Raw genomic sequence first — 27,643 nt, forward strand, 5'->3', positions numbered from 1 at the left:
TACTGGCTACACAATGTAAATGAATTAGTTCCTCATCTAACAACCAAATGATACACAATATACATATTCGAAAATGAAATCAAGCACCAGACTGAACAGTCACACTGCTGGTTATGTAACGACCTGTTTTGTTTTGATATATATTTAAAAATTAAATCGGCCCCAACTCAATGGCAAATAGTCTGATTTACAGCCTAACTATGACAGTCACATAAAAAAGATACCAGAAATACCTAAATCCCACCATCACGTTTACCAGGGCTGTGTGCGAGAACAGTCAAGCACTTTATATAAACATTCAAATGATCAGGACAGACAGTTGAGGGTTTTCACTAACTTAAGTCAGGAAAGCCAGTGTGCCACACAGATGTAATAAAGCCAAGGTCACAACCTATTTCCACGCGGACAGTCAGCTATAAAAAGAGAAAAAGTTCACTCTGACGTCGATTAGTACTGCCTTCTTTGGGGCGGGGGCGGGGGGGGGAAACAAGTACATTTTTTTAAATTCTGTTGCTTTTATAGACTGACCTAGAGCAGCGTTCGCCGAAAATGGGGAGCATCCCATCCACTACTTATTTTTGAAGGTTTTTTTTTGTTTTTTTCTCTTACCTACTCGGTAATTAGATACTAGAATGAAAAACCAGCACTCCGCAGAAAGCAAACACAGCACTCAGTCTCATGCTTTTCCCAAATCTTATTATTTCCAGGTGTTAAATACCCCGGAGCAGCGCGGACAGATTGGAGTTCAACTTCCGCTCCTCCGAAGCCCCCTACAATTCTCTAACGGAGTCCTAGAGCAGCAGAGAAGGGGACCAGCCCGAAAGTGGGCAGGACATGTTTGGGGGTGAAGCGAGGAGCAGGACAAACAGACCTTTCTGGCTGCAGAAAATTAAAATTAAAGAATCCTGGCTGCAGCTGCTAGAAAGAAGTTCTCGCAGGCCTCGGAAGTCTGGCACTGGGGGAAGCCCAACAGGCTTTCCCCAACTCCAGAACCACGGCCTTGAAAGCAGGGGACGGCTGGGAACTCACAGCGCCCTGATTTCTATTTGTGGAAAGTTTAAACAAATTTGCTCCTCGGGGAATGGGGGAAGGGAGCGGAGGGCAAGTCTGGGCTCGGCCGAGGGAGCGCGCGGGGAGTGCGCGGTGCGCGGTCGCCGCTCCGGCGCGGGGAGGCGCACGGATTTTCGGCAGCCGCCGCCGCATCTGCCCGCGAGCCCCGGCCGAACGGGGACGCGGCCGCCGAGGACCCGCGGGTCCGGCGCCAAGGGGCAGGGGCGCGGGACTCCGGGTGGAAGTTGAGGGCGGGACCGTGCCCGGGCGCCGGGGAGGGAGCGGCGAGAGGCGGCGGGCGGCTCTACTTACTCGGCTGTACCAGATGCTGAGGCGGACCGGGGCCAGCACGGCGAAGAAAGTCCTCTGGGGGTCGGACTGAACGTGGAAAGGCGCCTCGGCCGGGCTCCCCAGAGGGCACAGCAGCCTCTTGGGCCAGCCGCTCAGGAAATACATGGTCCGCGCGGAGGCGCCGACACCGCGGCGCCCGGCGGCCCCCGGCCCCGTCCGTCACACTCAGCGGCCCGGGGCCGGACGCCCGCCTCCCACACCGCCACCGGCCGAGTCGGCGGCGTCGGCAGCGGCAGCTCGGGGCATCTGCCCGCTAGCCGGGCCGGGCCGAGCCGACGCGAAGCTGAGAGACGAATGAACCCTCGGGCTGACGGGGCCCAGTGTGGGGGAGGTAGGGGGAGGGAGAGTCGGGATGGAGAGGGGGCGGGAGGAGCGCGGAGGCCCGCCCCGGCACGGCCCCACCCCTTCCTCGGGCCGCACGGGCGTCACCACGCCGCGCCGCGTGGGTCGGGCCGGGGAAGGGCAGCCGCACGCACGCGCAGTGGACGCTGCTCCGTCCTCCTCGCTCTGCTCTCTGAAGTTCCGCCCCAATCTTCACGAGCTCCCGCCGTGTTGCGTCAATACGCATGCGCTTTTGCCCACTTCTGGCCCCTCTGCCCCTGCCACTTGCAATCTGGAGCATATTGTTTGGGCCGCCTGAGACTAACGGGAAAGTGGGCCGACCTGGGCGAGTCGCAGCTGCGGGGTGACTGGACCCGCGGAACACGCCTCTCGCCCGGCTTAGCCAAATTTGACTTCCTTCGCGGATTGGTGAGGCCTGTGGGCCGGGCCTGGCGCTGCAACTCGGAGGTGGAGGGCGGTTTTGCAGGGGAGCTCGAGTCACGTGACTTTCCCTGCTTTCCCCCCCGCCCCCGCACCCGGTGCTGGGTTGTGGGGTCCTTGGCCCAGTGAGCCCCTGTGGTGTGCCAAGGTCTGCAGTGAAAGCTCGCGATGGAGTTCCTGCCCTCGTGGAGTTTACAGCCCAGAGGGGGCCCTTATTCGATCCGTATATAAACCACCTACCATGAAAGTGTTTGAGCCCTGTCCTCTTTCCTTCATGTTTCTAAATCTAGCGTGTAATTCTGAGTTCAATTTGTATTCATCTGTCCCTTTACCAACCACAGTGTTAGACAAGGCAAGGCTGTCTCTTTTTTGCACCCTCAGTAGAATATATGCTACAAAAGACTTGGACATAATTTTAGAGTTGGAACGGACTTTAGAGTTTCTCTGCTTGGTTAACTTCTGGACCCCAGGGATCACCTTAACAACTGTTTCTTTTTAAGTACTGACCCAGCGATTACCTCTGAATAGGAGGACGGTGTGAATGGGGATGGAGTGTGTGTAGAGAGGGGGGAAGGGGGAGTTTAGAATAAAAGACTTGCTTTTCATTGTCCACTCATTTTGTTCAGTTTGCATTTTTTCACTTTTTTAAATTAAAAAATAGTTGAGTTAACCCAGGTTTAAAGCAAATGTTACATTAAAAAGTAGCAACACAAGCAGCAAAGGAGGAAACAAAGTAACTTAATATGGATCAGATGTAGCGTTGCAGCTGGTATTCATAACAAAATATGTAACTTTTCCATAATTTTTTTAAACATTCACTGCATTCCCCAGAAGGTGATCAAAGAACCCAGGACTCCTCAAATCAAAGCTGAAACTGCCTCACCACTCACTGGCCTCTTGTGGTCGGACTGTGTCTCCTTCCTGGTGTTTTTTTTTCCGACATCCAGCACAGCAGCCTGGCACACACTGAGACTAGTAAACTCTGAAAATATGTGTCACATGAAAATTGGAGGAAACCCTGATCCAGCTGAAGTACACCATTAGACAAAGAGACCCAGGGAGATTTCTTGACTTACCAAAATAAAACTGTAGAACAATAACAGTGTTGCATCATGACTTAGATTGTTATGCACTTGGCAGAAAGAGAGAGAAAATGAAAATCAGTTACAGTACAGCAATTCCTCCAGCAATTTTACTGAGAATGTATTTGTCCCAGCTCCCCTTCAGAGGGACTTTGTTCTCATGTGCCTTCTAAGTGAGAGCATCTTACTGCACACATGCCTAATTTAAGGAACTTCTAATAATTTTTTTTTGCACTCAGTTTTAACTTTACTTGCTGAGTTTATTTATTTATTTATTTATTTTAGAGAGGAGGGAGGGGCAGAGGGAGAGAGGAATCTTAAGCAGGCTCCGCGCCCAGCGCAGAGCCGGACACAAGACTTGATCTCACAACCCTGAGATCATGACCTGAGCCGAAATCAAGAATCGGAAGTCGGAAACCAACTGAGCCACCCAGGCACCCCTACTTGCTGACTTCAGAATCGAATTCCCTTGCTACACTCTTGCGGCATTTAAGGTTTACAAAATATTTTCAAATACATGACTTGATTTAGTTCCACGGTAAACCTTCAATGTGGGTAATACTGGTGTGATGTTTATTCTCACTTTCTTAATGAGGAAACAGGACCAGAGTGGCAGAGAAGCCTGAAAAGAAGTGCTCCTTTCTCCTGCAGACCCACTCATCTTGAGACTGGATTGAATTGAACTGTGCTAGTGGCTGGAGGCAGTGAGGGGCTGGGGGGGTGGGGTGAGTGCCATATTGGACTCTCCACAGCCCTTTACTTAAGAGTTCCACGTTGTGGTAGAAACTTTATGGACCGCTTTTCCAGCTTTCAAATATCATATCATAACCTTACTTTGTAAAATACACTGTCGATCCATTCTCTGTTTCTTCCTCTCCTCCTATCCCAGCACCCTCACTATCTAGTCGAACTTACGGAACTCTATTCTGAGCTAAGACTAAGCTGGTCAATGAAAACTAACAGGTATGTGTTTTCAAAGTAACAGACTTTCTTACAAGAAATAATGTTGGTAAGGGTGCACAGAAACAGGAGTACATTTATAAACTGTTGGTGGGAGTATAATTTGGTGCAGTTTTTCTAAAGTGTAGTTGGAATTACACTTAAAAATGGAGAGATCTTGGGGCGCCTGGGTGGCTCAGTCGTTAAGCGTCTGCCTTCAGCTCAGGTCATGATCCCAGGGTCCTGGGATAGAGCCCTGCATCGGGCTCCCTGCTCCGCGGGAAGCCTGCTTCTCCCTCTCCCACTCCCCCTGCTTGTATTCCCTCTCTCGCTGTGTCTCTGTCAAATAAATAAATAAAATCTTAAAAAAAAAAAATGGAGAGATCTTTATGCATACCCTTGGCCCCAACTAATCCAATGATTATTTTCTGAGGAAACAAACACTGGTATGTAGAGTTTAGCTTTAAGAATGTACCCCACAGGGATGCCTGGGTGGCTCAGTCGGTTAAGTGTCCAACTATTGATTTCAGCTCAGGTCATGATCTCAGGGTCATGAGATTGCGCCCTGCATTCAGCTCTACACTGGGCGTGGAGCCTGCTTAAGATTCTCTCTCCCTCCCTCTCCCTCTGCCCTTCCCCCCCACCCCACCCCCAGCCTCACGTGTGTGCACTCTCTCTCTCTTTCTAAAAAAAAAAAGTACCCTACAAAGGTGTCACTAAGAGAAAATAAATGTCCCCAAAAGGACAATAATTATAGCCCTTTCTTAGAATGGAATATTTTGTAGAAATAAAAAATTATGTTGGGGAAGAATATTTAATCATAGAGAAGTATATTTACTATATATTATCAAGTAATGAAAGCAAATTAAAGACAAAATGTAAAATATCCTATGTTTGTGGGGGGGGAGTGTAATTGTGCCTAGAAAAACAAAATGGGGGGCGCCTGAGTGGCTCAGTCGTTAAGCGTCTGCCTTTGGCTCAAGTCATGATCCCAGGGTCCTGGGATCGAGCCCCGCATCGGGCTCCCAGCTCCTCAGGAAGCCTGCTTCTCCCTCTCCCACTCCCCCTGCTTGTGTTCCCTCTCTCGCTGTCTCTCTCTCTCTCTGTCAAATAAATAAATAAAATCTTTAAAAAAAAAAAGGAAGATGAGCACTAACATATTGGTGTTTACGCCTGATTATGGGTGCTGTTTATGTTCTCTTTTGTATTTTCTACATTGTCTATCATGAACTCATATTACTTTTGTAATGAGAAAAAAAGTTATGTGAAACAGAGTTAAATTGCTAATGATTGATAAAATCCCACTTGTCCTGCTTTCGGTGGAGCCCACAATGCTGGCAGATCAAAAGGAGTAATGCAATAACGTGGAGTTTCAGGCACGGTCCCAAGACTAGTCAGAGGTGGGTTAGAAGGAAAGGCACTGTGGGTCACCAGACCAAAAGTAGGCCCTGTGGACTTCACATATTCACAGACTTGTGAAAATGGCACAGAACCAGGACCGGATTTGGGTTGCAAATGCACCACACACCACTCCAGATGTTTGGGGACTTCCATAAGAGGCTATGAAAATATTCATGGAAGATGATGTGCTTTAGTTTATGCTTTTAACATTCATTTTTATTATACTCTCATTATGTGCAATTGATATATTTGCTTCTGGACTGGCCTCTTGATTACCACTTATCCTGGGGTAATGAATATCTGAGCACAAATGATATGATGTCTGAGTCTTCCTTTGGAGCAGCCTGGGGGTGAGTAGAAGATGGAGTTATATATAAAACAAGGTTGGCCATGAGTTAATCATCTTGGAAGCTAAGTGATGGGTACTTGGAAATTCACTGTGTTACGCGCTCTCCTTTTCTATATGGTTGAAATTTTCAGTAATAAGAAGTATAAACATTTAAATTAAAAAGAGCATCTACTAGGTATTTACCCCAAAGATACAAATGTAATGATCTGAAGGGGCACCTGCACCCCAGTGTTTATAGCAGCAACATCCACAATAGCCAGACTATGGAAAGAGCCCAGATGTCCATTGACAGATGAATGGATAAAGAAGAGGTGGTATATATATACAATGGAATACTACTCAGCCATCAAAAAAATGAAATCTTGCCACTTGCAAAGATGTAGATGGAGCTAGAGGGTATTATGCTAAGTGAAATAAGTCAATCAGAGAAAAAATTATCATATGATCTCACTCATATGTGGAATTTAAGAAACAAAACAGAGGATGATAGGGGAAGAGAGGAAAAAATAAAACAAGACAAAATCAGAGAAGGAGAAAAACCATGAGAGACTCTTAATCATAGGAAACAAACTGAGGGTTGCTGGAGGGGAAGGGGTGGGAGATTGGGTAACTGGTGATGGACATTAAGGAGGGCACGAGATGTAATGAGCACTTGGTTTTAATATAAGACTGATGAGTCATAAGTTTCTACCTCTGAAACTAATAATACACTATATGTTGATTAATTGAATTTAAATAAAAAATATTTCAAATAAATAAATAGCTAAAAATAAATAAAAAGAACATCTCAGAAACTTTGGTCACATGTGACTAACCAGTCTAGCTTGTCCCCAGTCCTCCCAACAGCATTAAATATGACTTGGAATCACTTAATTAACCATAAAGGCAGGATGGCTTATTATTAATGGACCTTTGTGCTTGTAAACAAGACTCTGGGCAGGAGCATGAATGCAAACTAGAAAATGCAGTGAGAAAGCCTATTGGTTCCTAATCAAGCAAAATGGGAAAAGAGTTACTATTCTTTCCCTTCACTTTGGTCTTCTTAGAAACTAAAAAAATCGTTGGAAACAGACCTGATTGCACTCAAATTCACCAACAATAACAATTGTTCTGTTTGACGACGTATCAACCAGTTTTCCAGTATTAAAAAATGCCATACCTGAATTTTCTGTGTGCATTCTTGATAAAAATAGCAAGAAGAGTTGGAAAGAGAAATTGTTTAACTCCATAGGGTGAGAGAATAGAGAGTTCACCATAATTCTAATTAGACCTCTCTCTCCCTCTCTCCCTCTCTCTCTCTCCTCCTCCTCCTTCTCCCTCTCTATTCAGACAAACATGTCTTCACTAGTTTGAACAAAAATTCACAGTCATTGTGTTAGCCCTTTTTCTCTCATGTTTATCAGTGAGCTTGGAGTTAAATTTAATGCCCACTTATAACCATTCCAGTATCTAATAATTTTTACTTCTGTCCTAGTCTCATCCATTATTATTATTATATTTTCCACTAGGTTTAATCTGACAACTTCAAGAATTATAAACCCCAAGTGAATATAGTTCTAGAAACTAGCAGTTTCCATGAAAATGTTTTATCGAACCAAACCTTAACTGTATAATGTCACTGTTTTGTGACAATTCAAAATGTTAGAAAAGGGCAACACTGTCCTTTTTATTATCTTTTAGTATGGTTTATATTCTTTCTTTCTTCTTACTTAATATATTTTTTAATTTGGTTTATATTCTTTTATTGTGGTAAGCACATAACATAAAATCTACCACCTTAACCATTTCTAAGTGTTCAGTTCACTAGCTTAAATACATTCATAACTGTGAAACAGATCACCAGAACTTTTTCATCTTGCAAAACTGAAACTGTATTCATTAAACAGTAACTTCTCTTTTCTTCCTTCCCCTTACAAACACCATTCTACCTTCTGTTTCTGTGATTTTCTTTTTTTTTTGCTACTTCAGATCCCTCACATAGGCGGAATTGTAGGGTATTTGTCTTTTCATCACTGGCTTATTTCACTCAGCATGATGTCATCAAGGTTCATCCATATTGCAGGCTGTGACAGATTTTCCTTCCTTTTTAAAGCTGAATAATATCCCAGTGTGTGTGTGTGTGTGTGTGTGTGTGTGTGTGCATACCACATTTTGCTTACCCATTTATCCATTGATGGGCACTTGGGTTGCTTCTACATGTTGGCTCTTGAGAAAAAGCTGCTGTGAACTTTGGTTGCAAATATCTGTTTAAGTGCCTGCTTTCCATATATACCCAGACGTGGAATTGCTGCATCAGATGTAGTTCTATTTTTAATTTTTTAGGAACCTCCGTGCGGTTTTCCGTAGAGGTTGCACCATTTTATGATCCTGCCAACAGAGCACAAGGTTTCCAATGTCTCCACAACCTCACCAACACTTGTTATTTTTCCTTTTTTAAAAAGTATCTGTCTTTGTGGATGTGAAATGACAGCTCGTTGTGGTTTTGACTTGCATTTCTCTGATGGTGAGGTATATTGAATATCCTTTCACATACTTGTTGGCCATCTGTATGTGATCTTTGAAGAAATGTTATTATTGCCTTTTGTACCATGTCATGTCAGCAGGTCTGCACTTAAAGATTTGTTCTTGAGCTTTGAAGTTTCACAGGATGTAATTTTAGTCTGAACGGGGTTAATCCTTATGCTCGAAGAATGGCAAAACTCTTGTAAGTATGATATCAGAGTCAGAATGGGCTTTAAATAGTATCTAGTCCAGTTTCCAGACCCAATAGGAATATAAGTGGATTTCTTTTTTTTTTTTAAGATTTTTTATTTATTTGAGAAAGAGAGAGAGCATGCACATGAGAGCATGAGTGGGGGGAGGGGCAGAGGGAGAGGGAGAAGCAGACTCCCCGCTCAGTAGGGCTTGGAGCCTGCCTCTGGCTCGATCAGGGGATCATGACCTGAGCCAAAAGCAGACTCTTAACTGACTGAGCCACCCAGGTGCCCCTAGGCAGCATATTTTTAAAAGGACTAAAGGACAGCCATCAAGATATTGGTAATCGTCATCTATACAAAGTATAATCACGAATGGTTTCTATTATCTTTTTTATTGTTAGCATTTTCTAAAGCTTTTCTTTTATAACCAGAAGAATACTAAGTGTTATTTTTTTTAAAGTTTGTTAAAATTTAAAATTACCCAGAGACACATTTAAAACGCAGATTACTTAGCCACATCCTAAGCCAAGAGTTAGCATTTTCAACAAACACCCCGGTGATTCTCATGCGTATTAATAAGGTTGATAAAGAATTGATTAGGAGTAAAATAGCGGAAATGCCCCGTTTATACTCTTTGCACATGTGCTAGAATCTCTGATCCACATTTCTCCATTGTCCTATCAGCACGGAAACAAGTCAGAAAGTACGCTGCATTCCTAGTTGCCCTGAGCACGATCCCTTCTCTGGCAAACCTGAGTGTTCTTGATCTCCTGATGAAAGAGCTATCTGAAGGATGCAACAACCCTGCCATAGAGACCAGATGAGAGGAAGTGGTTGGCGTGACCTGAAGTAATTCAATAGCAACCAGAACAAGTGAGTTGAGCCCATCATGCTAATGGACTGCCTGGCCCATCCCCATCACTTTCGTGCTACCCTGCAGGCCCTCTCAGCTCCCCTTAAATGTTCCCCATCAGTAGAATGAAGATGATAATACCTATCTAATCAGATTTTCACTTTTTTTTAGGATCTTATTTTTTTTAATAATCCTGACACCCAATGTGGGGTTTGAACCTACAACCCCAAGATCAAGAGTCGCAGGCTTTACCTACTGAGCCAGCCAGCCACCCCAGATTTTCACTTTTTTTAGTGCTAGAAACCTAGAGCTCAGAGTACTCCATGCCTTAGACACGAAGAAGACCTTCCTAATGGTTGGTGCTGTTTCACAAATAATAGTAACTAGTATTTATCCAGCCCTTATTGTGTGCTAGACACTGCTCTAAGAACTCTGCATTAATTTTTATCCTCTTAATAATCATATGAGGCAGATATTATTCCTATTTTACAGATGAAGAAACTGAGGTTTATAGAGAGGCTCAAGGTTCACAGATTGAGGAAGCAGTGAAGTCTAAACTTGAGCCCAGAAACCCAATACCTAACAACTTCACTCTATTGTCTCTTTCTACAACCTTATATCCTCACTAACTCAATATACATAATAATTTATGTCAGACTGACTTATTAATTAAATTTTTTAATTCCTAAGAATATTTGTTTCTTACTCAACCCTTCATGCAAAAAAATTACTCTGCTAAGAAAATGAATGAGATCAGTATTTTCACATTCATCTGGAGGATGACATCCTTCGTAGCTCAAGCAAAAATGAAGACAATAATTTAACCAAAGGGTCATGTGACTTCTTGGAAATAAGCAGTGCAAGGAAGAGAGAGAAGAAGGAATCACATTACCCAGGTATGATGTCAGGGGCAATAAATGAATCAGGAATTAACCTTTTAATAATTGGATGGTATTTTAACAACATTAACCCACCCACCTCATTCAATATATGATTCACCAAAGGAAGACTCTCTCCTTACCCAAGTGACTTCCTAAAAATACCCAAGGTAACACTGTAGGCTCTTACTTTCCTCCAAAGGTCCCTAGGGTCTGATTGTGTTCTTGCCTTGTGCTGCACCTCCTGTTGCTTCCCAGCATGGGAGGATCTTCTGCAGGACTCTGAGAAGGGAGCACGGTGCCCCAGTTTCTCCCTTCAACCTAAACCTTCCCAGCCCCAAGCAAGCTCATTGTTCTCAGAGGTTGTCTCAGGATTCCTCCATAGCAAAGAAGAAATGGCAAGGATGTTTTTACTTTAACCAGGTAAGGGGAAGCACCTGCGTGTAGATCAGCCTAGTGTGTGGATTAGAAAAGGAAGGTGGTGGGACGCCTGGGTGGCTCAGTTGGTTAAGCATCTGCCTTCGGCTCAAGTCATGATCCCAAGATCCTGGGATCGAGTCCCGCATCAGGTTCCCCGCTTAGCGGGGAGTCTTCTTCTCCCTCTGCTGCTCCCCCACTTGTACTCTCTCGCTCTCTCTGATTAATAATAAAATCTTTAAAAAAAAAAAAAAGAAAGAAAAGGAAGGTGGCCGTTATCTGTGCATATTTTGCTATTAAGGCCACAACTTTCCATGATATGGCAGATAAAAACCAGTTTATCTGTTAATGTCTGTTAAAAAGCAGTGAGGGGTTATTCAGCTCTGTAGTCCAGATCTCTGGTGAAAACACTATTTGGCTAAAATATGGCAAACATATTGGGATGCCTCAAGACTCAAGGGATGGGGAATGGGTGCTGAAATCCTCTAACGATTCCTCAAAATACCATATTTTTGCTCATACAGTTCCCTCTTGTGGCTAAAGTATTCAGTAGAAGAAATATTTACTAAAGGTTTTATCATCCTCTATTTTTAAAAAATTCTATTATTGAAGTATAGTTGACATACCATGTTATATTAGTTTTAGGTGTACAATGTAGAGATTTGACATTTCTGTACATTACACTGTGCTCCCCATGATAAGTATAATCACCATCCGTTACCATACAATGTTATTACAATATTGACCATCATCCACATTCTCTTAATCTACAGATTTTATTAAAATAATGGGCATTTCTAAGTTTCTTCATCATGAAAGCACTAATAACAATACCCCCAAGCAAGAGTTTCAAAACACACTTAATCAGACCATACAACCAGCATCTAACACATTTTAAAGTTGTCCAGCAGGCAAAATTCAGTTAATGCAGACATGAAGTTGAGTGTATGAAATAAAAAACAATCAAGGAATTAAGCTGTGTGAACACAATAGTTAACACTTGATATTGCCATTAACCTTAAAAAAGCAAGAGCTTCCCATGCTCATGTTAGTCCCTGAAAATGTATTTAGGTACCACCGGAAGTCCACTTAATCAACAAAGGGCATAGAGTCACAAGTGGAGAAACTATCCTGTAAGTGTAGCAAAGTTGGTAACAGACCTAATTTAATATGAAACAGTATATAGCTTTCTTATATTCAGGCCATATGTCACCTGTAAGTTATACCTCCTCCGAAATTATATCTGTACTTTTTCTCTTCCATTTACTTACGATTACATCCTCAGTGTTCTATGGAGAACATGTTGATATTTCTATCTTGTTTTATTATTCCAGTTATTAATAATTGTATTCATTGGGTTCTCTTACTTTTAATGAAACTTTGGACAAACACAAGTTAAAAAAGAATGGAGCAAAAGAGAACTCCTGAAAGAATTCCACCCAACCAAGCAGTCAAGTAACCACCAGTGTGTCAAGATTCAATAATCCTCCAAAACCTTTCTCTCCTATCTCACAAAGATGCTGTCGCCTTCTAGAACAGGGAACCATCTATGAGCTGCTTCCCCACGCTCCCCTTCCAGTAACGTAGCACCTCTTCTAACTGGGTTCTCTTCCTTCATAGGCTCACCTTTCCTTTACTCTTTATCTTCATTTTGGTTCCCCCAGAAGCTGACTCTGAGACGAGAATACACATACGTGTGGTGATGAGCACTGGGTGTCATACGCAACTTGAACACTACATCAAAAACTAATGATATACTGTCTGTTGGCTAATTGAACATAATAAAAATTATATATAAAAGAACACACATCCAAGTGGTTTATTTGGGTGGTGATGTGAGGAAGTGCCAGTTGGGGGAGTAAGACAAGGTGGGGAAGACAGCCAACAAAGGGAGTGTTTTCAAGCATGTTGGCACGATGGGTAACAGGTGCTTAGTCCCTCTGAGGAATTCTGGGAACCAGTGTAGAACCCATGCCTCTGAGTTACTCTACCTGAGAACTGAGGGAGTTTGAGATTTATACAGCAACTCATATCAGTCATTAATGAAGGGCTGCTCCTGGGAGGTGTTAAATCTCCACATACTCAGCTTCCATGCTCACCGCTGGACCTCCGGCCACGAGAAAAAGCCATTGCAAGGTGGTGCACCTGTTGGTAGTTGATAAAGCCCCAAGGAGACATGGTCAGGGCACCAAGAGCATCTGCTACACTGGTGTCTGAGATTCTAATCTAGCACAGTGTACAGTGAAACCCATTATCAAAAGCCAGGGCTCACAGAACAGGGAAGAAGATCCAAGGCTCTGGAGACAGACGGATTGGTTTCAAAATCGGAGTTCTTAACCTCTCTAAGCTTCAAAACTCCACAGAAGATTGTTGTGGGGGTTGAATCGCATCATTCATGTAAAAGCCCCCAATATTGTGATTGGCACATAGTACATATTCCCCCCAAATTCTAGTTATGAACATTTTTACTAACACCTGATCTCCTCACAGAGATCTAAAGTCAGACACAACCTAAAAATGTTCTGCTTGACAAGGTTGCCCAGCGGGGACCCAGAAGTTTCCGTCTTGTTACTGGCATAGCATTTACACTGGCATCAGTGAGCAGAACTGACAAAATTTCTGGGTTTCAGCCCAACTACTGTAGTCTTGAAGACATGGACAGATGGAGCCCTGAATTATCATCAGAGGGGGGAGAGGGTTGTCTCAAGCTGAGTGGGGCTCAAAAGGTCACAAAAGAGTAGATAGATCCCCCAAACAAGGGATAGGTTCTGGGGCAAGCACAATTTGTGATCCACCTTACCCTCTCCACACTATTTTCCTACCCAGCCACTGTCTTTAGTTTTTTTCTATGTTTATGAGAAAAAGTAGGGGAGGAAAGAACTAGTACTTCTTACTCTCCATAACAAATTCCAACACAAAAACATAACTGCCCTTCCAATAAGCAAGTATTTTTGGAATTCCTTAGTTCAAATGAAATTACATGGTTCACATGCTCAAAGCATTTTTTTCCAACTGTTTTTCCTCCCCAGTTAGCGAAGACCAGACTTTTGGAAAAGCTCAAACTTTCATTAAAGTTCAGCCATGAGGGATATAAAAGCTGGGTGGGTCCTGCTCAGATTATTCTTTGTTGCTAAACATCTCTACCTAACTGACAGCAAGCACAGATTTTGGGAAGGAATGCAGAGGGCTATGGAGAGCCCTACATGGCCACATAAGGACAACAATAAAAGCAAACTTTGAGGAAAAAAATTTTATATTTTCTAAAAGGCAGAAAACACTAATTTTCCAAATCTTAAGATAGTGTCTGAAATATATAGTAAGTTTATTTTAGTACAGTGTTGTATTTTTCTAAATTGCTCATTGATAGTGAAGATTATAACTGAAATTACAAATTTCAAAAAATGTTTAGCAGTGAATACAGATCCTTGATGAAAAAGTATTGCCTGCCTTAATGAAAATAAAAATATCCTCCAAAATTGGCACTGGAAGGAGAATCTTCATGTAGAGAGGAATAGCTGGATCGTATACCCCCTTAGGCTCATCCTCCCCTTGGCCCGGGGTGGAAGGCACTGTTCTCTGCTTTAGTATTGACCTAAGCCAGGGCATAGACTGGTTGGATTCCAAGATCACTTCCCAATAAAGTTCCTATACCCTAATCTCTGTCTCAGAGTCTGTACCCTGAAAACCCAATTTGTGGCAGGTACCCACAGCCCAGGGGCACATATCCAAACACCTTAACTCCTCAAGTCAAGACACAAAGAAGTAAAGAATGTGAAGGTCAAAGCAGCCTATTATTGTCTGTCTGTGGACCTGACTTTGCTCAGTTGATTGGTGGCTTTTTCCTCTTTGCAGAAGGAAGTTTGCTTATCTGTCTTTTGAGGTCTCTGAAAAATAACCATATCAGAATATAACTCAAGAAGGATAATATTTATAAATCTGTGGGTTGTGGGGGCATTTTGTTGCAAGCTATCTTATAAATAGTCAAAATAAATTAGCAAAAAAGAATAGAGGGGTGACTTAAATGAAAGAAGTACTGACATACCTCACTTTGTAAAAAACACATTCCTAGAAAGGAGGACTATGAATCACATTTTGGTGAATTAAATTGTATTTTAATGTTAGTACTGGAACTTACCATTTAAAGATTTCTATGACAAATAGTGTGGCAGAGGAAAAATTGCAAATTTAAATCACCACCTTCCAATTTGTTATTTTATGAAACTAGATTTTCTTTTACTGAAATGATTTAAACTAAAGTATTTGTTATTTGCAGCTTCTTTCATTAAAATATAAGTGTTTGTAAACTTATGTATAGAAGCATATGGGAATAATCCTGTGCTTAAATCATTAAAACTATATTAATTACAAAATAAAAGAAAGTATTTGTTATACAAAATATAAAACCATAGCAAAACATCTAATATAAAATTGTATTCAACTCTAATTAATTACTCTTGGCCCAATGAGTTAAGATACAGAGGGAGAAAAAGTCACTTCAAGTTATGTATTGTTGTAATATTCTTGAGAAGATTAGCCAAACTCTTGCCCAGTACTGGAACTTTGTTGTATTATTATTGCTCAAAATAAATGCATTGACAAAGACATCATTTTCTCACTTAAATAATTTTAATTCTTTTTTTTTAAGTAGGCTCCCCACCCAATGTGGGCCTTGAACTCACAACCCTGAGATCAAGAGTCACACACTCTTCCAACTGATCCAGCCAGGTGCCCCAAGTAATTTGAATTCTAATGCTATGTTTTGGCAGTGGATTTAAACTGCATCTAGATGAGTAATCAAGAAGAGAGAAATGAAGGTTAAGAATTTACTCTCCTAGGGACACCTGGGTGGCTCAGTCCATTAAGTGACTGCCTTCGGCTCAGGTCATGATCTCGGGGTCCTGGGGTCCAGTCCCGTGTTGGGCTTCTTGCTCAGCGAGGAGCCTGTCTCTCCCTCTGCCTGTTGATCCCCCTGCTTGTGCGGGCTCTCTTTCTCTCTCAAATAAATAAATAAAATCTTAAAAAAAAAAAAAAAGAATTTACTCTCCTATTCTGCCAAACAGTGTTCTTGTTCCCCTTAGATCAGCAGTCACAGAGCAACCATGGATAATTTGGTACCAGATTTGGATAGAGAATTGAGAACTTGGCCTTAGCTCAAAGCCAGTAATTCACATTTAGATAAAATGAACATTTGGATGCAGTGCTCAAATTTAGATAAGGTTATATTATAAAGATCCAGGAGGAAATCAGTCTTGAGATCCCATCTATTTGCAGTGGAATGAGTAACTTCCTTTGGAGAATAATAATAAAGGTACATCTGTTATTGCAAAGCTACCTAAGCCTGCGTATATGATATCATCAGAGGTAACAGGCATAAGTACATGGGTCAGGAATGTCCCTTGGAGAGGAGGAATAGCATGGACCTAGATCCAAAATACCAACATGTACTCTTTTGAGAAGAGTTTCAGCTGCATAAGGATATTGTTAAAAATAGGCTTCTAGAAAACTACTAGAACTGATAAATGAATTCAATAAGGTCACAGGATACAAAATCAATGTACAGAAATCTGTTGCGTTTCTATACACTAGTAATGAAGTAGCAGAAAAAGAAATTAAGAAAACGATCCCATTTATAATTGCACCAAAAAGAAGAAAATACCTAGGAATAAACTTAACCAAGGGGGTGAGAGACCTGCACTCTGAAAACTACAAAACACTGATGAAAAAATTGAAGGTGACACAAACAAATGAAAAGATATCCCGGGGCGCCTGGGTGGCTCAGTCGTTAAGCATCTGCCTTCGGCTCAGGTCATGATCCCAGGGTCCTGGGATCGAGCCCCGCATCGGGCTCCCTGCTCTGCAGGAAGCCTGCTTCTCCCTCTCCCACTCCCCCTGCTTGTGTTCCCTCTCTCGCTGTGTCTCTCTCTGTCAAATAAATAAATAAAATCTTTAAAAAAAAAAAAAAAGATATCCCATGTTCATGGATTAAGAGAACAAATACTGTTAAGATGTCCATACTGCTCAAAGCAATCTACAGATTTAATGCAATGCCTACCAAAATATCAACAGCATTTTTCACAGAACTAGAACAAATAAGTCTAAAATTTGTTAGCACAAAAGACCTCAAATAAGCAAAGCACAAAAGACCTCAAATAAGCAAAGCAATCTTGAAAAAGAAGAACAAAACCGGAGATAACACAATCCCAGATTTCAAGACGTACTACAAAGCTGAATCAAAACAGTATGATGCTGGCAGAAAAATAAACACATAGATCAATGGAACAGAATAGAAAGACCAGAAATATACCCATGATTATATGGTCAATTAATCTATGACAAAGGAGGCAAGAATATGCAATGGGAAAGACAATCTCTTCAACAAATGGTGTTGGGAAAATTGGACAGCTACATGCAGAAGAATGAAACTGGACCACTTTCTTATACCACATACAAAACTAAACCAGAATGATTAAAGACCTATATATGAGACCTAAAGCCATAAAACTGCTGGAAGAGAGCACAGGCAGTGATTTCTCTGATATTGGCTGTAGCAACATTTTTCTAGCTATATCTCCTGAGGCAAGGGAAACAAAAGCAAAAATAAACTATTGAGGGTACATCAAAATAAAAACTTCTGCACAGCAAAGGAAACCATCAACAAAACTAAAAGGCACCTACTTGAATGGGAGAAGATATTTGCAAATGACATATCCGATAAGGAGGTAGTATCCAAAATATATAAAGAACTTATACAACTCAACACCTAAAAAACAAATAATCCAATTTAAAAATGGGCAGAAGACATGAACAGATATTTCTCCAAAGAAGGCATACAGATGGCCAACAGACTCATGAAAAGATGCTGAACAGCACTCTTCATCAGGGAAGGGCAAATCAAAACCACAATGAGATATCACTTCACACCTGTCAGAACGGCTAAAATCAACAACACAAACAACAAGTGTTGGCAAGGATGTGGAGAAAAAGGAACCCTTGTGCACTGTTGGTGGGAATGTAAACTGGTGCAGCCACTGTGGAAAACAGTATGGAGATTCCTCAAAAAATTACAAATAGGATTACCAGATGACCCAGGAATTCCACTTCTGGGTATTTACCCAAAGAATATGAAAACAATATGATTCAAAAAGATACATGCACCCCTAAGTTTTTTTGCAGCATTATATACAATAGCCAAATTATGGAAGCAGCCCAAGTATCCATCGATAGATAAATTAATAAAGAAAATGTGGTATATATACACAATGCAATATTACTCAGCCATAAAAAAGAATGAAATCTTGTCATTTACAACAATGTGGATGGATCTAGAGAATATTATGCTAAGTGAAATGTCAGTCACAGAAAGACAAATACCATAGGATTTCACTCATATGTGGAATTTATTAAATGAAATGAAGAAAAAAAGAAACAAACAAACAAAAAACTGATTCTTAACTACAGAGAACACACTGATGGTTACCAAAGGGGAGGCGGGGTGGGGGGGTGAACTAAGTGAAGGGGATTAAGAGCACACTTATCATGATGAGCACTGAGTAATGTATAGAATTGCTGAATTACTATATTGTACATCTGAAACTAATATAACACTATATGTTAACCATACTAGAATTAAGTATATATATGTACATATGGGCTTCTAGGTTACAAGTCACTTCATTTCTATAAGCCTCTTAGACTTCTTATGTGAAAAGACAAGAGACAATTTTGTGCCCAATACAGAAAGTGGAGGTGAAGGAGTGGCCATATTTCCTCACGTTGAGGAGGTCTGTCCAGGCTCACAGTTCCTCTTATTCCTTGAGGATCTGCTTCAGCTTCTCCAGCTCTTGGGTCAAGTGCATGTTTAAGTCCATGATGAATATCCTAGAGGTCTGGAAGTGGTGAGAGACTAATGCAGAGTCCAGTCCATCCTTGTGGGTTCCAGTTTGTCCTTACTTCCCCCACTTACATCTTGACTACCCACCCTGGGGACTATTACCGAGATGCAGTCCCAAATGGAGGCACTAAAAGTGAGGATAAATGAGGCAGAAGAGAGAGTCAATGATATAGAAGATAAAATGATGGAAAATAAGGAAGTGGAAAAAAAGAGAGAGGCAACTACTGGATCACAAAGGGAGACTTAGAGAACTCAGAAATTCCATAAAGCAAAATAATATCAGGATAATAGGGATCCCAGAAGATGAAAAGCAGGAGAGAGGGGCAGAATATTTATTTGAACAAATTATAGCTGAGAACTTCCCTAATCTGGGGGAAGGAAACAGGCATTCAAGTCCAGGTGGCACAGAGAACCCCCTCAAAAAAAAAAGATCAACACCTTGGCATATAATAGTGAAGCTTCCAAATTTCAGAGAGAAAATCCTAAAAGCAGCTTGGAATAAGAGGTCCTTACCCTACCAATGTAGAAACATAAGGCTGGCAGGCCACAAAGGACTGGTGTGATATATTCAATGTGCTAAATGGGAAAAATCTGCAGCCAAGAATATTTTATCCAGCAAGGCTGTCATTCAGAAAAGAAGGAGAGATAAAGAGTTTCCAAGACAAACAAAAACTAAAGGAATTTGTGAACACTAAACCAGCCCTGCAAGAAATATTAAAGGGGATCCTTTGAGCAAAGGGAAAGCCCAAAAGTAACAAAAACCAGAAAGGAACAGAGACAATCTACAGAAACCCTGACTTTACAGGTACTACAATGGCACTAAATCATATCTTTCAATAATTACTCTGAATATAAGTGGACTAAAAGTCCCAATCAAAAGACATAGGTTATCAAAATGGATAAAAAACAAAACAAAACACCAAGACCATCAAAATGCCCCTTATAAGGCATTCATTTTAGACCCAAAGATGCCTCCAGATTGAAAGTGAGTGGGTAGAGAACAATTTATCATGCCAATGGACATCAAAAGAAAGCTGGAGTAGTCATCCTTAAATGAGATAAACTAGATTATAAACCAAAGACTATAATAAGAGATGAGGGACACAATATCATAATAAAAGGGTCTATCCAACAAGAAGATCTAACAATTGTAAATATTTATGTCCCTAACTTGGGAGCAGTCAATTATATAAACCAGTTAATAACAAAATTAAAGAAACACATGGATAATAATACAATAATAGTAGAGGACTTTAACACCCCACTCACAGTGATGGACAGATCACTGAAGCAGAAGATCAACAAAGAAACAAGGGCTTTGAATGACACACTGGACCAGACGGACTTCACAGATATAGTCAGAGCATTTCATCCTAAAGCAGAATACACATTCTTCTCGAGTGCACATGGAACATTTTCCAGAATAGGTCACTTACTGGGTCACAAATCAGGTCTCAACTGGTACAAAAAGATTGAGATTATACCATGTATATTTTCGGACCACAATGCTTTAAAACTTGAAGTCAACCATAAGAACAAATTTGGAAGGAACACAAATACATGGAGGTTAAAGAGGATCCTACTAAAGAATGAATGGGTCAACCAGGAAATTAAAGAAGAATTTAAAAAATACATGGAAGCATTCTCAAGAAGTAAGAAAAGTCTCAAATACACAACCTAAACTTACACCTAAAAGAGCTGGAGAAAGAATAACAAATAAAGCCTAAATCCAGCAGGAGAAGAGAAATAATAAAGATTAGAGCAGAAATCAATGATATAGAAAAAAAAAAAACCAGTAGAACAGATCAACAAAACTAGGAGTTGGTCTTTGACAGAATTAATAATATCAATAAACCCCTAGCCAGACTTATCAAAAAGAAAAGAGAAAGGACCCAAATAAATAAAATTATAAATGAAAGAGGAGAGAACACAACCAACACCACAGAAATACAAACAATTATAAGAACATATTATGAGCAATTATATGCCAACAAATTAGGCAGTCTGGAAGAAATGGATGCAACCCTAGAAACATATAAACTAACAAAACAGAAACAGGAAGAAAAGGAAACCTGAACAGATCCATAACCATCAAAGAAATTGAATCAGTAATCAAAAATCTCCCAACAAACAAGAGTCCAGGGACAGATGGCTTTTCAGAAGAATTCTACCAAACATTTAAAGAAGAATTAATATTTATTCTTCTGAAGCTGTTTCAAAGAATAGAAATGGAAAGAAAGCTTCCAAACTCATTCTATGAGGCCAGCATTACCTTGATACCAAAACGGGACAAAGAACTCACTAAAAAAAAAAGGGCACCTGGGTGGCTCAGTCAGTTAAGCATCTGCCTTTGGCTCAGGTCATGATCTCCAGGTCCTGGGATTGAGTCCTGCATCGGGCTCCCTGCTCAGCGGGGAGCCTGCTTCTCCCTCTGCCCGCCACGCCCCCTGCTTGTGTGTGCTCTCTCTCTCTTTTTCTCTCTCTCAAATAAATAAAATCTTAGAAAAAAAGAACTCACTAAAAAGAATTACAAACTTTGATCCCAAGACCAGACAAAGACCCCACCAAAAAGGAGAGTTACAGACCAATATCCCTGATGAACATGGATGGAAAAATTCTCAGTAAGATACTAGCTAATAGAACCCAACTGTACATTGAAAGGATTATTCACCACGACCAAGTGGGATTTATTCCTGGGCTGCAAGTGTGGTTCAACATCCACAAATTAATCACTGCAATTCACCACATTAATAAAAGAAAGACTAAAAATCATATGATCCTCTCAATAGATGCAGAAAAAGCATTTGACAAAATACAGCATCCTTTCTTGATAAAAACTTTCTGCAGTGTAGGGATAGAAGGAATACACATCAATATCATAAAAGCCATATACGAAAAACCCACAGCCAATATCATCTTCAACAGGGAAAAACTGAGAGCTTTTTCCCTAAGGTCAGGAACACAACAAGAATGTCCACTATCACCACTGCTACTCAACATAGTACTGAAGGTCCTAGCCTCAGCAATCAGACAACAAAAAGGGGGGGAAAAGTCATCCAAATCAACAAAGAAGTCAAACTTTCACTCTTCGCAGACAACATGATACTCTTCGTAGAAAACCCAAAGGACTCCATCAAAAAATTGCTAGGACTGATACAGGAATTCAGCAAAGTTGCAGGATGTAAAATCAATGCACAGAAGTCAGCTGCATTTCTATAGACTAACAATGAGGCAGAAGAAAGAGAAATCAAGGAGTCGATCCTGTTTACAATTGCACCGAAGCCATAAGATACCTAGGAATAAACCTAACCACAGAGGTAAAAGATCTGTACTTTGAAAACTATAGAACATTCATGGATGAAATTGGGGAAGACAAATTGAGGAAGAAATGGAAAAACTTTACAATGCTCGTAGATTGGAAGAACAAATATTGTTAAAATATCTATGCTATTCAATGGAATCCCTATCAAAATACCATCAACATTTTTCACAGAGCTGGAACTAACAATCCTAAAATTTGTACACAACCAATAAAGACCCCCAATAGCCGAAGGAATGCTGAAAAAGAAAACCAAAGCTGGAGTAGGAGCTCACTGAGACTCCCAACAGGTATTTGGTGGCCACGGTTGAGATACGTTGCATTAAGGACATGTGAAGAGGGGAATCACAAGCTCAAAAGTGGGCTTATGTAAGATTTACAGCCTTAGATCACATGCTGCTTACCTCTAAGTTTATTTAACAATTTGAAATGTGGGAAAACATTGTAACTACTTAGTTCAAAATTGAATTTAAGTAAATTTCCACTATCTCTTTAAAAGAAAAAACAACAAATATTCTGCGTCTCAAAATAAGTATTCTCTACTTTTAGGAGATATGATCATTCACCAAGTGGGTATAATTCATAGTGAAAACTGCTCACAAAAGCCAATGATTCGGGGCAGAGAGCGTGACTTGCGGTAGAATTTCCCCCTAAAGGGACACGGAGCTCCGAACAGTGAGGCACCATTTGGACACTAGATGGAGCCATGGGGTATTATTTCAAAGAAGTAGGTCAAGTTTGAAGGGAGGGAGAGGCTCAGAAACCATCTGCTCTAACCCTCTATTTCAGGTTTTCTTTTTTCTTTTTTTGTGTATGCAACACTGACTATTTTCCAAATAAGCTGCACATTCATATAGTTCCAAATGTACACGGTGAAAAGGCGTGGTCCTCTCTGTGGTGGACAGCTTGCTCTCCAGACCCACTGTCAACCAGCCTTGAGCCCCAGGACAATGCTCACCTCTAAAGGTGTCTTGACTATGTTCTCTGCCCTGGGGCTTCTTGTAGGGTTTCCCCAGGGGAGAGCACTGAAAAGAGAGTTGAGGGCAGGAGGAGAATGGGGTCAGGGTATTTATTTCCCCAGCTCCTCCCCTGCTGGGCTGTGGGTGCATCTAGGGAGGGCTCCAGCATCTGTCCAGGGGCTCCTTTTGTATCTACAGGTCTCTCTCTCTCGGTTCAGGGGACCACTTACTCCCTTGTCCCTTGGGGCCTAGGCATGGTAATGATTCCCCTGGGTGGGCATGGCACCATCCTCTGTTGGGTGCACGACTGGGACAGGTTCCGTCTCTCTGTTCCCCATCCACCCCGTTCTCCTGAAGCAGCCAATTCTATAGGTTTCCTATGTTGGCATGTGCAAATAGAAAGGAATCTATATATTCCTATCACCCTTATTTATTCAAATTGTAGCCTATGATATACCTAGTTCTGCACCATGGTTTGTGTGTGTATGTGTGTGTAAAACATATATTCTAGAAATCACTCTTTATCAGTATATAGAGATTTCCCTTACTCCTTTTTTATGGCTGCATTATATTCCATTTTATGGGTTAACGATCATTTTTTAGCCAATCTCCTCTCAAGAGACATTTAGGTTGTTTCCAGCTACACGATATTACAAACGTTGCTATAAGGAATGACCTTGTGCATGAGTTGTTTCTCCTTCTTTTATGTATAAGGAAAATGAAACAGAAAGAGATTAGGTCCATTGTCTGGGGTTAATTCTGGGCAGAGCCCATGTCATCACAGTCACCGGTTAGCAGGATGAGACTAGAATCACCCGCACATGGAATCTGAATTTTCCTGAGTGTCTCCCCACCCACCCACATAGTTTCCTACACATTTCAACTCTTCTTACATTTCTACGCTTATGCTTTCATTCCCAGGAGAGTGGTTCCAAGAATGGACCCTGGAGCCACCATGCCAGGGAATGTTTCCTGCTTCATTATGAGTTGGCGGTGTGATGTTGGACAAGTCACTCAGCATCCCAGGGTCTCAGTTTTCCCATCTATAAATGTTTCCTACCTCAGTGTGCTGGGAAGAGCATTCATGTTTGGAGCAGCACCCAGCACATAGAAAGAGCTATAATAAACCCTCTGATTAATGGTGTTATTATCATTCCTTTGAGTTGAGGCTCAGAATACTTGACATGATCAGATCGCCCTTTTTCTTTTGTTAAGGCAACTCCATGCCCAGCATGTAGCCCAATACAGGGCTTGAACTCATGACCCTGAGATCAAGACCTGAGCTGAAATCAAGGGTTGGTTGCTTAACCAGCTGAGTCACCCAGGCACCCCAGTCAGATTGCTTCTGAAGAGCAGATGTGGATGAGGATCAGCAAAATATTAGGGAACTGGGGACCTGAAATGGGTCCTAAAAGAGAAAGGAGTTTCCAAAGATAACCTTGCCCACTTTGCAATTTCATTTTGATTTTCTTGCTCACATGTACTTAAAACAGCTAGACCCACAAATCTATCAGCTGCAGGACAACCTCCCTGAGTATCTCCCCGTTTCCCAACCAGACTCACTGTTCACAAGCCCTCCACCTTCCGCCACCCTTTACCAAGCCCAATCTCCCTCTCACCACCGTCAGCACATTTGGGTGGGTCAATTTAAAAAATCTCAGAATCATCCTTGACTGCTGCCTTTTACATCTTTCATGGCAAATTTGTTGTCAAGCCCTGTAAATGTATTTTTCTCAATAGTTTTCAACGTCATTCTACCCCTTTCTCTCTATCTCCTCTGAGACGAACCTTAAATGAGACTCTTTTATTTCAATGGACCACTAATCCTAACCTTAACCTAGTCCTATTCCTTAATTCATGAAATTTACAATCCAGAGAGAGAGAGTCAGACGCTAAACATACAATTACACAGACAATTGGTTCAGGACACCAGAGATGTGGTTTTCTAGTCTCCCCATGAAAGGAAGGAAGAGTACAAACCCAGGCTTTGTGTCTTAGAGGTCAGGGCTTTTTAGCCTCGGGGATACGTTATCACCCTTGCTTTAGAAAGTCTCTGGGATGATAGGAACTGGAGTTGGCAGGCGAAGAAGAAAAGAGGTAGCCTGATGCTCAGGAGGAGGGAGAATGTCTGAGACTGGCAGGAACAGGGAATTGGAGGGCATGGACTTGTGGCAGGTTCTGTGAGAGTTAGGGATCTGCTTGCACTTTTGCACAGCACTCAGATAGTGAGACCTCGGGGGGAGCCGGGAGGGGTGTCTGTGATGACCTGTCCTGAGCACCGGGACCCCAAGAGCAGTGGCAAGAATCCCTAGAGGTGGGGGGAGGGGGCGCCTGGGTGGCTCAGTCAGGTAAGTGTCTGCCTTCAGCTCAGGTCATGATCCCGGGGTCCTGGGATCGAGTCCCGCATTGGGCTCCCTGCTCAGCAGGGAGCCTGCTTCTCCCTCTCCTGCTCCCCCTGCTTGTGCTCACTCTTTCTCAAATAAATAAATAAACAAAAATCTTAAAAAAAAAAAAAAAAAGAATCCCTAGTAGCTGACCTGTGATCAAGAGAGGACATTTGCAGGTGTGTATCTGCAGCCTGCCAAGGGCAATAGGGACCAACAGATGCTAAAGAACCAGCCAGAGATGGGTAGTGAGTGGCGCAGTAGCTAAGGGACCAAAGTCTAGGCACTTGTCCATTTTCATGGCCCTGGGTAAACCCCAGGGTCTGAGATGACCCATTTTAGGGTTGGGGTGGTAACTGCAGTTTCCTCCATATAAGACAATAGGCTGCTGACTTTGTGTCATGAGTCTGATTCCATGAGCCATTTCTAGAAGGCGAGACAGGCTAATTAATTCCTGTTCTTTTTTAAAAGGAAATAAGCCAACAAGGAAATACGTATTTTTAAAGCCACAAATGAGTTGTGTTACCACGAACATGGGTCTCAGTTTCCTCATCTGTAAAATGTAGGGGGACGATGTTGAATTTCCACTCCAGCTCTGCCATCCCAGGGTTTTATGAGGGTTTTATCAAGAATAGCATTGTTAATATGGCAACCTGAGGGTTTCTGGTTTTGCTTGAGTCATGTTGGTTATGCTCCCAGCTGAGAAAATGAGAGCTGATGGGGTTTATGCACATCAAGCAACAAAGTTTTTATCACTCACGCTCATTTCTTGAAACTCTTCCTGGAGATGAATTGCTGTGAGCAGCAAAGCTGAGGCAAGAAATTGCGCTCTTGGGAGCATATGACCTGTCTCTGTTTGAGGCTGATCACGTGAAGCTGACACCCAGGAGACCTAATCCTGTGGAGCTGGTGGCCGAGGAGGAACGGGGCAGGGATCCCTCAACCTAAGAGACTCTTCGTGCTAAATGAACAAGAAAACTCACCATCGTGCCCCTAGTAGTGCGGGCAGAGTGTTGGTGTCCATTACACCCCGTTGGACAGGGAGTGCACTGGCTTCACGGGCGAGCGTGGCTTCTCCCATGGACCTCAAGGAAAGGAGTGGTTCGCGGATGCGGCGCTCTTGAACTTCAGTCAGTCAAGTGGACACGTCGAGGGATGGAGATAGACAGAAGGAATCAATGTGATTTTCCAGTTTGAAGTTTGAAGCTTCAGAACTCAGCCTCAAGGCAATGTCAATATCATTAGAGTAAGACCTTCCGCAGCCTACCATGAGGTGTCCAAAGGAGTGAGATCACTTCTGATTTCTTCTGAGCACCAGGTAAAGAAGCCAAGAAGGAAGAGCTAAGTAAGAAGGAAAAATGTTGTGGACACTCAGAAGAATGCCTTATAAGTAATAAAATAGTCAGAATTGATCTTTTTCGAAAGGATACACGTGAATTGTCTGATAAATAACGTGTTGGGATTTCTCTAACTTTCCCGAATGGATTTTTCTTTTTGTGTGTGTGCCAAGCATAAGAGATATCCAGTATCTGAGAAGCTGCTTTCAGCTTTCCTCCAAAATGTAGAGACAGCAAACAATGTGTCCAAAACTTCCAATCTGTTTTAAAACAGAAAGTCACGTTACAGATCTGGAAATGTGCACTTTTATCCAGGGAAAACTCATGATCGACAGTCACATGTTGTCTTAATTTTTGAATTTGACATTTAACATTTCCAGATTAGTTTACTTCCACAATTGCACTGCTCCTCAGAGTTAAGAACATAGCCTGCATCTGATTCACTTAGTGAATATGTGAACATAGCTTTTCCTATGCTGATTTTCTCTATGACTTTTGAAAAGCTACAGCAAGATATGGGTAAGGTTATGCTAGGTGCTGGCATTTAGAGGGAACTTTCTTTTTTGAACTCTTCAATGATTTCCAAATTTTTCTAAAATGAGCATGTGTTTTTAAGAACTGAAAGCCTTTTTTAAAAAAAATTTAACATTTGCAACATGGCTTATATTCTTAGGGAAAAAAACCCAAGAAATTAACTGCCTGCCTTCCTTCTAGAAATAACACAGGGAAAAAGTATATGAACTCAGCATTTTGTATTGCTTTAAAAGGAGGAAACTTTGTATTTACTCAGTTCTCTCCCATAGGTTGTTGGGCAGCTTTTAATGTTAAGTGTTAGGGTGGTGTTACATCAGAAAGACCTTATCTCTGTTCTTCTCAAAGATGACTACACATCATCTGATCACAGATTTCATCCTAGATAACAAGAACAGAAAGTCCCTTGGAAGAAAAGATATGGCCCAAAAAGCTGTCTGCTCT

General features: G+C 41.6%; 1 protein-coding gene and 1 long non-coding RNA gene across 6 annotated transcripts in view; both read right to left on the minus strand.

Annotated features, from left to right (window-relative positions):
* RIC1 (RIC1 partner of RAB6A GEF complex) overlaps positions 1 to 27,643 on the minus strand; it is a 347,665-nt gene that overhangs the window by 175,224 nt on the left and 144,798 nt on the right. For 3 of the 5 annotated variants that reach the window (XM_036084159.2, XM_078061219.1, XM_036084158.2), the window contains exon 1: positions 1,363 to 1,729. The exons of the other annotated variants lie outside the window; for them this stretch is intronic. In XM_036084159.2, the coding sequence (XP_035940052.2) occupies positions 1,363 to 1,506 (144 nt within the window). In that variant the 5' untranslated portion in view covers positions 1,507 to 1,729. Of the gene's footprint in view, positions 1 to 1,362; positions 1,730 to 27,643 lie in introns of those variants that run through there. 5 annotated transcript variants of the gene reach the window in all.
* On the minus strand, positions 18,157 to 26,729 carry LOC144380023 (uncharacterized). Its single transcript, XR_013443710.1, has 2 exons — positions 26,315 to 26,729; positions 18,157 to 18,796 (listed from the first exon to the last, which is right to left on the minus strand). It is a non-coding gene; the product is annotated as an uncharacterized LOC144380023 (long non-coding RNA).

The sequence above is a fragment of the Halichoerus grypus genome, chromosome 14 (assembly GCF_964656455.1).
Source record: "Halichoerus grypus chromosome 14, mHalGry1.hap1.1, whole genome shotgun sequence".
NCBI classification, from domain to species: Eukaryota; Metazoa; Chordata; class Mammalia; order Carnivora; family Phocidae; genus Halichoerus; species Halichoerus grypus.